Raw genomic sequence first — 12,968 nt, forward strand, 5'->3', positions numbered from 1 at the left:
AGAATGCAGAACATGGGACCAAATTGGTATGGACACTGCAAAGCTCCTGAGAAAGTATGTGTGCTAGGGATATTCTGCCTGACTTCACCACAGCAGCACCAGTAGGCACTTCAATAATATTTCCCTTATTGAAAATTAATGCAGTCTCTGAATTTTAAACATAAATGAAACATATTAGTTTTAGACTATTTTTGCGAGCCAATAGTCAGAATTTAATATGATGATGTGTATAGATTGCCTTGATTTTTTTCCTCTTATCCAGTGCTTGCTGCCTATGTGCATTTAAATGAAAAACATTTGATACATACTAAATATAAATTATTTGCTTGGAGATCTTTCAGGCATGAAGAAAAAGCCTCTTAAAATAAATTTAAAATATTATATGCTTGATGGTGTATAACCAAAGGTTTAATCTCACCACTAAAGGGGCAGTTGCTGCGATTCTGCAATAACCCTGCAGACAATAATCAAGACAGCTCCTGTTGTTCTCTCAGTAAAATCATGGTAAACACAGCATGGATATATTGTAATTTGATATCTGTAAGATCAACTGTTATATCTCACAGTAACTCATAATATAAGATCTCATTCACCATTAAATGTACGTTTTCCTCAGATGCCATACAAAACTATTATTTACTAAGCATGTTTTCTATTAACCATAGATTGCCAACAGAGAAAAAAGTGCCCAGAGATAATTTTTTTACATAACAAACCATTTCTTTCTAAGCATTACAAACTAAGCTTTACCACATACTTTACTGGGGGAAAAAAACAGGCAAACATTACTTTCACATTGTTTTAGCGCATCTGGGGCGGGGGGGGGCAGAATTTCCCTACTTGCTCCATAGTTAGAAAGAAAACAAGAATAATAATTAATTCTACCCTCAGAGTACCTTTTCACCAATCAGGCAAATTCAACATTCATCCCACAAGGTTACTTGGGGAAAAATGACGAATGAGCTGGGTATTTAAAACAGAAGTAAAAACACCAAGGTTCAGTGTATTTGTGATTTAAAGTAATGATATCAGTGTAAAATACATACATTTTAAAGAGAGTACACTGCAGTAATTCTGAGCTATCGCTAACTATAATCCCCAAAACATGCTAGTAGAATTTGGCTATCACTAGAATAAATAGCAGTACTTTACTAAAATATAACTAGGTTACTCATCAATATTTTAGGCATGTAATCAAACATTTTTCACTTACCAGTGCTGGATTTTTTCTTGGCAGCTAGTGACCACCTGTCATTAAAACAGATAACTACTCATGAAAAAACAAGGCTAAGCACACAGCTGCAATGTCAATGCATCAGAAACTAGAACAGTAGCTTTACAGATTTGGTGGTGTCTCTATATACATTTTTATTTGTCAGCGCAAAGGCATGTGAATGGTAGTTCTTAAGCAGCACACTTTATCACACACTAATGCAGACTGATAACCACAGAAAAAATTACAGCTTTTCAATTCATATTTTGGTACAATACCTGCTCCATAACTATTAGGTGACACACGATGTAAGATAAGTAGTAGTTTGTGCAATCTGGAGATCTATTTTCAGTGTTACATGTTTGCAGAACAAGAAAACAACATAAATTATAGCAAGACATCAATGTAACTTCCATACTCATTCATTAAAAAACAAAAACAAACGAACCCCACAGCGCCAAAAACATTTTTTCCTTTATCAGTACATCAACAAATGTTTCCACTGGCCGTTTTAATCTGAAAAAGCACAAATTAATTTTGTGGTGTTTAAATACAAGGATATGTGACACCATTGTGGGCTGCTGGCTTCCTTTCTGTTCTTTCTGGGTGTCAAAAAAAAGGAAGTTTTAATCTGAATATTTCACTTATTTCTTTATGCCACAGGCTTTCCCAAGAGATCCAAAATAATTTACAAAATAAAGCGCACTGTTAAAATGAAATTTTTTTTCCTTTTTTAACTGTTATTTTTTTAGACTATGTAGATATAGCAAATAGACAAGATGCTGAAACCTGTGACCTTCTCTGCCATAATTATGTGGAGATTTTGTCTTTCAAAACATATTCTGATCTCTGAATAATGGTTACCAAAAATATAACACAAACAATTTCATTCAATTATATGAAATGCAATGAAGCCATGAGGCAATTAAATATGTCTAGACATCTTCTCAATATAAGCATTTTCTAGAAATTTTTTTTTTTTTTTTACAAATTTCATTTTTCCTATAGCCAAAATAATGCTAACATTTGAAAGCAATTAATGATAAAATTTGCAGAGAAAACAATAACATACATTCAAGTACCACTGAAATCACTGGAGCAGATAATTCTTTTTTTTTTCCCAAACAACAGAATGAAAGACAATTTTTTTTTTAGTTAGCATATGTGCAGCTATTGCAGAACAGATCTCAAACCCTGCACTTTCTACTCACATAGGAGTGAAAAAAAAATGGGACTACTTTGTGAGCTAATAATTCTTTAAACGGAGTAAAGTACTTAAATGAAAAGGATCAGCTCTACATTTGTGGTTACGCTATTTCATAATCCATCAGGAAATTCAGCCAGGTAGCTCATTCCATGTAAGCCAAGTTTAAATTTATCATTTGCTTTAAACTCCTACAAATCAAATGACTAGCAAATATTTTCCTTAATGTGCAAGGTAACTATTTTTTAGGGTGAAGAATAAATGTACAGATTTCTGTAGGACATCAACTCAGAAATCTAATTGATACTATTAATATTAAGCCCATTTTAAGAGTAAAGTTTCTGTAAAAGGTATAAATCATGCAGCACAGCAACATTTGGTCAGAATGCTAACACACAATGGAGACCACCACTAACAAGTAGAAGAGTCAGAGCCTACTCTATCGACATCCTTCATTCTTTCAGATTTGGTGATGATTGTGAAGTACACAACATAATTAAGCATACAAAAATATTTATGAAATCCTTTAAGAAAGTTCCAGTTTAATTGCCCCATTACAGATGAAGATGGAGAAGGCAGGAGGCTTTCCATTCCCAATACATGACTTTCCATGCATGAAGTGAGCTAAAAGCACAAAAAGAAAAGCCCTGCAAACCATAAGAGCAGCATGTTCATTAACCTCTACATGATAATCCTTTCGTAGCTGCATATTAACTAGTTACATATTCATAATCATTTACATTATTTAGAGGACCTTCTATGAAAATTTCCAGGCTATATCCATTAGCTACAATGTTAAAGGTTACAGAAGATAGTCTACTTGATGTTTCCAGGAAGCTTTTTTAATTAGTAAATATGTAAATTGGGCACATATGCTTTTTATGTTTTTAAAAAACAGTCCATCAGTAAAACAGCACAGGGGCATATGCTGTTTCCATTGCTCTTTATCCCCTTTAAAAAAAAAGACAAGAAAAATCAATAACACCAATCAATTTTAATTTAATTCTTCTTCTTTGATATAATCTCTCTTGAAGGGATACTAAAGGGTGGAACCAACAACAAACCTTTTCATTTCAGTGGCCAGCATAAAATAAGACCTTTTACAGAAGTGCTAAAATATACCACCTTAAAAATGTTTCAGGCTGCACTTCTGGAACTGAACTCTACTAAAAAAAAGAGAATAAATATTGAAAAACAGATGGAGATCAATTATGCATATGTCCTTTATTAGGTCAGTCACACTGTTTGGATAACAACTGGTTTTATCACAGCAAAGAAACAAATAGATAAATATATAAACAAATCTTTGATTCTTTGCCTTTAATCAAACATGGGAAAATCATTAGTCTATCTTCCACACATAATTTATATCTAGAGTTACAATTAAAGAACAAAAATTCCTTTCAGGGTAAATAAAATAAATGACCTGTTTGTTTGTTCATTTGAGTTCAGTTTGTCTGGACACCTAGTGCCACCAGCTATGCATTACTTTTAAGGCATCGTAGTGGAAGTGGTATCAATAAACTCTGAATTCTCCCCTTTCAGGCATAAAAATGTATGAGTTTGTGAATGCATGCTGTTATCAATGGCTTATCTGCATACTAAAATATTTATTAAACTACTCTTGCAGCAAACGTAACATTACCTAATCATGGGTCTGGTTATTAAAACAGGATCCACTGTCGGAAAACACATTCCATAGTCTTAAAAGAAAACAAATGGGCAAATATCTTGTTTCCTTCCTTTCCTCCAACAGCAACTTGTTAAAATTTAGTGCTTCTCAAGCCCCTGACCAGACAGAGCCATACCTGGGAGCTCCACGAGCGGCCACCCGGGACAGCCCTGGGAGAGCACACCTCTGTGTGCCTGTAACCCAAACTGTAATTCCTTCTGGATTAAAAACCAAACCATTAAAGCACGTGATTACATGTTGGCTCTGCTCTCATTACTACTAGATTGAGCTACTTAAAGGGAAGAGTACGTTGCTGCTTTTAGGGAATGTCTTGTTTCTAGGTTTCACAAGCAGAGTCACAGCAGAGCCAAAGGATCAGCTTTAGACCTGTGATCACTTCCCAGGTGTCCCCCAGTTCCATCGTGCTAATCTGAACACAGGGCAGCTTGCAGGCTAGTGACTCCAAATCACCACCAAACAACTCGTATCATACAGCCAAAGACTTTGTTAGCTGTCTGAAGGCAGAAAAATCCTTTTATCTTCAACACTTTCTCTCTTTCCAGTCTATCTATTTATACTCCACCTTCTCCGGGATCTTCCATCTGAAGAGCTCAAAAACTTTTCCATGAATTTAAGTGTACAGCACTTGTGAAAAGCATTGTACCAATTTTACAGGCTGAGTAACTTAACCACTAACACTGGTCAGGAACAGGGCTAGAAACAGAAGCCAGATCTCCTAACTCAGCAGCCAGGCAATACAATCACTTGCAGCGTTTCCCTGTGAAGAGGGACGGGTGAGAAGGATGCTGTAGCACAAAGCTGATTCTTACTTGTACGTACCCATGGGTCTCTAACCTGTCCCCCATTACCCCACCTTTCCCCAGCAGGTCCTCACCCTCACGTACAAGGGCACCTCTTTCTTCCATCTCATTTTTCCTTACCTGTTGCTTCTGCATGTGCTCCCATTACTAACAGCTGAACATAATTTTCTGTGGTGTTTCTGATTATCAAGGTGGTGCACAAATAGTTCTGCTCTCCTCTCCAGTTCAAGACTATTTTGTTTTATTTAGGTAGTTCTCTAAGGTAAAGTGCATGCATGCGAATGTCTCTCTTTACTAAGCAGCTAGGCACTGCCTACAAAGGTGATGGTTTTAGCAAACTAAGGGCAATTCTTCTCTCTCACATCTGTTCTGAACAGCAATAAGGCAAGCTGTCAAGTCAGAATTTTATTTATGTCTCAGCTCATGAAAAATTACAAGCAACAGAGCTGGTACTGGTGTCATCTGTAGACAGTTTCGGGTACCAATGCTAAACCTGCTGTATCTGAGTCACACAGTTATGTTCAAGTCTAAAGAACTAGAAACTGGTATTTTTAAGATGAAAGTTAATTTCAATGAAAATGGTGAAAATAAAATACTCCATCAGATTAGGAAGAGTTCCTAAATGACTGAGAGGCTATTTCCACACTTGGGGGTATGAATGTGGAAATACGCAGCATGGCACAAAAGCCAAGTTTCTGTTTAAACAAATTGCAAGTTAGGCATCTAAGAGGCCAAGCAAATGTGTGCATACGTGCACAGTTGTTTCTACGTGCATACTTGTATATTTTGCTTCAAAACTGTGGCTCACAATCTGGCTGGTCTTCTCAAATTAGAAGCTAGGGACACAGATCTAATCCCAGCTCTGATTCTATTTCTTCTATATGGCCTTGAGCAAATCACAACCTCTCAGTCTACATTTCTTCATCTGCAAAATGGGGATAATAGTATTAACCTACCCACCTCAGAGTGTTTAATGATGATTAATTAATGTGAGAAAAGCACTCTAAAGATGTAAGAGCACTATATAAGTGATAAAGCATTATTTACCACTTGAAAAGTAATCTGAATAAAATGAGATATGCAAGTAATTTGTTTACATGTAGCAATAATATAATTTGTGACTATTTAATCTTGAATTAGTCTCACTTTAAACATCCCTTTCAATCACATTTCCAGTTACTTAGGGAAAATGACAGTATGGAATACTTTTTGTGGAAGCAGAGCAAGTAATGAGGTGGTAATTAAAGTAAGAGTCTAATAAAGTCTAAAACCAACGATTTGCCTTCAGGAGACTGTCCCTGCCATTTGGGAGGACAGTAAAGATCTCAGTCTCAACCTTGGTTCTGTTGTTCAGAACCTTCCACAAACTACAGTGGAAGTGTATGCTGGTTTTCTGAAATGCCGATCCATGTTTGCAAGGCTCATGATAAATCCAAGATAATTTCCACAACTGACCTAATTCAGATGATTCCAACACTGCAGTTTTAACTGCTTAACCCTGACCATTCAAGTATTTATTGCAGTTGATACATGCACGTGAGCTGCCTCCATCTGTAAATGTTTGCAGTATCAAGACCCACTCTGCCATGCAACTCATGCATGAGATTTCTCTGTCGCACCCCCAAACCCTAAAAGTTTTCTGATGAAGTAACCAGTTCACAATATGACTTTACATTGCAGAAGAACACTAATGGGTGGTCAAATATTTAATCACCTCTTGGTAACAAGGATGTAACAAGCCACACACAAAATAAACATTTAAAATGAATTTTCATTTTTTCCTCTAGGAAACTACACAGTACTTGCCTAAAACGCAGCAATCACTGATGGAGAAAGAGAGAATAAACATTTGCACAATTGTTTTTCCTAAAGCCCCATTTTCAATCAAAAAATGAAATAAAACTATTAAAAGTTCTTCAGTCTGTTGGCACACTGTATGATCTAATGGAAAAGGAAGAAAGCATTTCTGAGCTCCCATATTCATTTATTAAATCATATTACTCAAAACCACTACATTTCAACAAATTATTAACATAAATCCCCCTTTGGGTGGAAACTTTTGCCTTTTGAAGAAATGTGTTTGGGAACAATACTGAAGGAAAAGAGAGTCTGAAAGAAATTTGAATCATGGCAAACATTTCTTTCTAAAGGAAAAAAACTTACTTAAGAATATAACCATAATTTTTACCTTTCTCTACAAGAAAACAAGCAAAGCTCTACTATTTTTATATTAATTGTGTACACACAACTCTGTCTCTCAGTTTTGCTGAAAAAGTAGTACATAACTATTATTTATCAATAAATAAAAACTAAGTTCTGACCAAAATTATTTTTGGGAGCTTAAAAATTCTACTTGAAGCATCAAAGAATTATAAAGCAGACAGAAAATGCCTCATCTCTTCTTTGCCAGCTGGGAAATTCTGCCCTCTCAAGACTATTCTATGTTGTGACCACTGCTGCGGTTATAGATCACGTAGGCAAGTAACTCACTGTTACCTTGCAGTGACTGCACACGCACATGTAAGCATGGCAGCCCACTCCCCTGTGACAGCCAGGCAGGCAGTGTCAGCTCACATGAGCCAGCACCCTTCTTCCTCGCTTCCAGCCGTGAGTTCCCAACACCTTTATGCTGTTTTGCTGTTTGTCAGTCCCCTCTGGGAGTCATTTCAACTCACAAACCCAGCAAAAATCCCAACGGCAGCAGGATGTTTTCCAGTAAGTGACTGAGTTTAATTAGCTCTGAACTAACTGAACTGGTGCAAGCGAGGAACAAACTGGAGTAAGGGCTCATCCTTCCCTGGTAGCCAGTCAGTATCCATGTCAGAGACAGAACTAAGGAAATTGTAACTTAATATTTTAGCTTACTTCAGGTAAACATATTCATGTGGCTCTACCATATCCAAGCTAGCTCACGTACCAAGACAGGAGCAGACAACTGGAGGAAACAATCCTCCCCAGCCCTAAATCTGGAGCTTTCACAGGGAATGCCTACATGGCAATCTCTCATATTCTCTTGCTCTGTGTCTTCTTTGCTTTTACTGAAGCATAGAACTCCCACAATCTAATTTACCAAACGTCTCAAGCAGGTTTTGCAAGCTTTGATGTTGTCTATGGTGTAACAACTATGCTGCTAGCAATACCTGAGTTAACTAGCTTACAACTGACATGACCCATGGCACCTGCCTCACAGACATACCTTCAGGCTGCGGTTCAACATTCAGCCACAGTCCCGAGTAAACTAGTCATCAATCCCTCCCCGTCTCCAGCTACTTAGTTCCGCCGTCTTATCCTGCCAACCCCGACACAATCTGCTGGCAGATGTTTGCCATGCCGCACAATCAACCAGATTAGGGAACCACACTGGCTGAAAAATAATCCAGGAAGAAAAAAGAAGCAAAAAGTCAACAACGAAGTTTGTTTTTAAGCTGGATCCCAACTCAGGTCACTGAACAGTGTCACAAATGTGCCACCCTAAAATTGCTCAAAGGCAGAAGCAAGCAGTCACAACAAAACCTAAGATTAAAAAGTTATTCACCAAATTAATCTCCTTCCTGGATAACTCACATGATCACTAATGAAATTTTTGAACAAGCGACTGAAACCATTGCACACAACTGCTCTAACTCAGTATGAGCATGGCCGCAGCTCAAAGAGCCAGTCCAGTTTCACCCATCGCTGGCTCTGCACTTCCCCCGCCACATTCGTGCTGGCATTTGACACAACCATTTTGGCACATGTTACTGGATTCCTCTCACCCCACAGCAGTCTGATCACAAGTGCTGGTACAAAAGTGGTGGAGGGATTTTTTTATAGCAGTCAACTCACCAGTCAGCTTACACTAACAGTGACACTGCAGCCTATGCTAACAGACAAGAGGGACCACAAAACCAGCAACTGCACAGTGCAGCCCAGTGTCCTAACGCCCCACTGCAAAAAAAATGAAGTTTCAGTGCAGCTGCTGCTCTGAGGGCCTCAAGAGGGCAAGCTCCGAGCTAGCATATCCATCTGCAAGACTGGAACTTCAAATTAAAACAAAATACAAGATCACAGTCTCAAAGGAGGAAAGGAATACATCAGGCAAGGGGTACCCAAGTCAATCTGAGAAGACAGGTTATGAGCATAACTTCTGGAACGGAGACCTGCAAAGATGCTAAAGATACTAAAGATAATTCCCAAACAGTACTCTGGTCACTACATCTACTCTGTAGACGTCTACAGGAGCAGCACAATTCAGTAACATTTAAATTTTGTGGATATAATCTCATCTACACTTTTAGGTACTGATGAGGCAGGACATATACAGACTTGCCTACTCCAGAATAAAAGCAACACTCTTTAAACTCTTTTGTAAATGGTTTGACTTTAATTACCATTAAAAACTCTATTTAAGATCTGTTAACTTATCTCACAATTCTTGACACTATATAAATTAGTGGGTATTTAATTCATACTAATAAGAACATAGACAAATATTGACTACAAAAAGCAAAAGTAATGATCAGTTAACACTGGAGGAACAGTAAGTATTACATTGAAAGCTTCCAGATAATGACTGAATTAGCCCTTTTACTTGAAAGCAGCAGATGAGAAAACATTATTGGAACCCACTGTTACAAAAAAGCACTGGACAGGGTGGAGTGGATGTCATCACAGGTTTCTGAAGAGGTATTGTCCAGGTACCTTTTAAAAAGGAATATGGCAAATGAAGCTTCAGACAGGTCCTTTTAAAAAGGAGCCCGCCAAACCAAGCTTCAGACACTATGTTAACTTTTCTCAAACAGTTACTATGCAAAATGAAGTGCTACTGCACTGGTGTCTCGTACCCCGGCCTTCTATAGATTCTGCTACCTTGGATGCAGCCTGGAAAAAGTGCAATTCCCTGGGAGACACTGCACTGGAAAGCACACTGAATCTCATCTGCTGAGTCCGCAGGCAAGCAGTTCCAGATTTCCAGTGACTCTTGCAGCAGCGTGAAGTGTACAAGACCCTACTCAGTCTCACTGCTCTGTTTCAGACTGCAGGAACAGCTTTAAAACTGCCAAGTTGCTGACTTCCTAGCTCAGATATTACTTGAAAAAGACTCAGACAGAAGCAGCCAGCCCCAGAAGTAACTCATATAGGAAGAAGAGAAAACAATTTAAAAGAGTGTAAGTTTATAATTCTGTGATTTGTTTCCCCACAACCCACCTATAAGTTGTTTAACTGTTAAAAAAACTGCAAGTACCCAGGATCTTGAAAACAATTTGGAAATTACAGATCATACAGCTCCACCACTTAAATTCATAAAAATGAAGAACATGTCATAATACACGGTGGCCAATGAGTTACGGTAACAGCTGCACTAAATCTAATTGTGCTTTGTTGTCATGATGAGTGACAGGAGAGTCACTTCCTTGTCCTAATTTTCCTGAAAGGGAAATAAAAAAATATGTTTGTCAGTGCAATACCAAAAAAAAAAAAAAAATCATATTGCCAGCTAACACCGGAATCCTTTAAATTCTCCATGCCTGTGTTTGCACTCTACAAATGTCTCTTGGGTCTAATTGGTTCTGTAATGTCTCCCATTACGCGTATCTTCATTGCATTGCTCAGAAACTATAGGACGTATCAGCCCACTGTAAATTCACCATCTACACAAGTCTTACCAAATCATACAGATCCGACTTGTCAACCTCCTATCAGCTAGCAATCCCAACCCATTTGATTGTAGGAATAAAGGTATATCAAATATTATGTTTAAACGCAGGCTCTATAGCATGAGAATCCACCTATTTAAATATTCATTTTATAATTCCTGTACTAACTTGCAATAGATTTAACGCAGTATTTTCAGCTAACATATATTGCTTTTGCAAGTAATCTGTGATACATACATTATATTCTTCTTACAGAAATATTCAAAACTTTACGCAGGCACTGTGCTTCCAATGATGGTCTTTATCATGAAAATTACTAGATATTCTTCTATAATTTATCCCCAAGATACACATTCTAAGTCATGTTTTTATACAAAGTGCCTTTAGTGGGAGCACTGAAAATTGCTTTTAACAGTTTGGTCTTACTATCACCACAAATTAACAAGATGAAATCTGTCCAACAGGCAAGCAGTCCTAAACAAGAATTAAAATTACTTTTCACCAGGGGTCCTAAACCTGGAAGTTACAGCCTCAATCAGATTAAAGATAGAAAGTCACGAACATCCTGTTCTTTTAATATTTTTAAACAGGAAGGAAGCCTCAGTTCACGTGTTCTCCATAGCAGCTCTTTAGCACTTAAAAGCTCAAACTCGTAGCTGAACCAGGGTTGTACAATGGCCTGGATGTTAAAATAATCAACCATGATTCAAATATTATCTTTAATTCTGCAAATAGATAACACTGTATTTCACTATTACACTACAGGTTGCTTTCAGACTAATGTGAATAAATAGGTTTGTTTATACTTAATCAAGCGTCACTGGGACAGCACAACATCACAGTAATTAAAAGAAATATATGTGCCTGCTTAAATGCCAGTATATGTATAGTTCTGGCTAAATAACTTTAATATTTGTTATGACGCTCATACTATGATTACTAGTTTATCGAAGTACTGGATAACTAGTTCTCCCTCATCTTTGTGCTAAGACCAAAACATGAGCCCTCAACTTCAGTAATTTTGTGAGAAAAATATGAAACTCTGAGAAGAGGCAGCTGCAATGAAAAGACCTCCTCCATCTTAAAATACAATATTTTCATAACTGAAAATATTGTTGTAATCCAATTATATGTATTCATTGCATAGAGGGAAAGTCTACTATATCTTCATCATGACACTCCATTGTAACCAAGATACGTAGTTCTTTAGTATAATTTCATATTGAAGCTGAAGTGTACAATTTTTTTAGCCAATTTGCAGAAATTATGTAAAGTTTCCCTATGATAAAATATAATTTTGGTACATCAGCCTAACAGAGGTTTAATTAATGGTCTCCTGGGCCTCTTTTCTACTGGAGCAGATCTGTTTAAGAAGACTCTTAAACTTGCTTACAGAGGGGTCTTACCATGAACTGGGAATAATTCTACGTGGTTATGACAGACATCCGCTTACAGAGCAGACAGATTACTATCACCAATTATCAGTATAACGGGTTACTCTCCGTGCAGAATGGACGATGCAGAGTATTCCAGCAGATCCTCTTACTGTTCATCCACATTAATGGTCAGTTGGTTACGTAGATCTTTTAGTAATCATCTACTGTGCTATTCAAAAGTAGACACATCTTTGCACGCAGTATTCCAGACAAGGCACATTTTTTATACCATGTGCGTGTTATCCAGTTTTCTTACTCTTAACTAAACCAATGTGTGACAAAGCAATACACACTGAAGATAAGGTCCTCCATTATAACTAAGGAGGTTTAATGCACATCTCAGAAGCTGCTTTAAAAAATTTTAATCATATGAGAAAAATGAGCAGAAAAATTGAAAGGTGTGCAGACTGTGGGCAAACCTACTTGGGCCAATAACACACTGAACATGACCGCGAGTTCCACAGTTCACCCACGCAGAGCTCACTGCAAGGCTGGGACCTACAAACCCAAAATGGCACTCGTTAAATTAGCAGGGCCCACTCGCCTTAGATCATGAGTGTAATCTCCAGAAGGTACCTCGAGTTTTGTACTATGGCCACATGTGGAACCAGCCTCCGCATTCTCAGGAATCATTTTTGCAGAGGAGTTTGGCTCTTTCAAACTCATTTCAAACATAAGCAATGGTTTTTAAGGCAAGCCACAATTTTTGGTCACCCGCTCTCCAAGTTGGCCCGTGAGGTGACACAGCTCTGAGACACCCGTTGGGACTTGCACGGGGCCCACCTGCGGGACCCCGTTTTAAAAAGGTGTGTGATTGGCCCTGCGACTGGAAAAGCCACTGAGGAGCAGGAAGAGGGTGAAAAACAGGCGCTCACGAGAGAGCCCTGTGCGCACGCTTTGCGCTGACGTAACCGTAACGGTCTCCACGGCGCGTTAGCGCAGAGCGCAGGGAGCGGGAGGGCAGGGTGCGCGAGGGCGGGCAGGGT

At 38.1% G+C, this 12,968-nt stretch overlaps 1 protein-coding gene across 1 annotated transcript in view; it reads right to left on the reverse strand.

Moving 5' to 3' along the window:
- URI1 (URI1, prefoldin-like chaperone) overlaps positions 1 to 1,248 on the reverse strand; it is a gene marked incomplete at its 5' end in the record, with an annotated part of 30,448 nt that extends 29,200 nt beyond the window's left edge. Inside the window, one exon of the mRNA XM_009587175.1 lies at positions 1,214 to 1,248. Within this exon, the coding sequence (XP_009585470.1) occupies positions 1,214 to 1,248 (35 nt within the window). The remainder of the gene's footprint in view (positions 1 to 1,213) is intronic.
- Positions 1,249 to 12,968: the final 11,720 nt, after the last annotated feature.

Source organism: Fulmarus glacialis, unplaced genomic scaffold (assembly GCF_000690835.1).
Source record: "Fulmarus glacialis isolate BGI_N327 unplaced genomic scaffold, ASM69083v1 scaffold31761, whole genome shotgun sequence".
Taxonomy (NCBI): Eukaryota; Metazoa; Chordata; class Aves; order Procellariiformes; family Procellariidae; genus Fulmarus; species Fulmarus glacialis.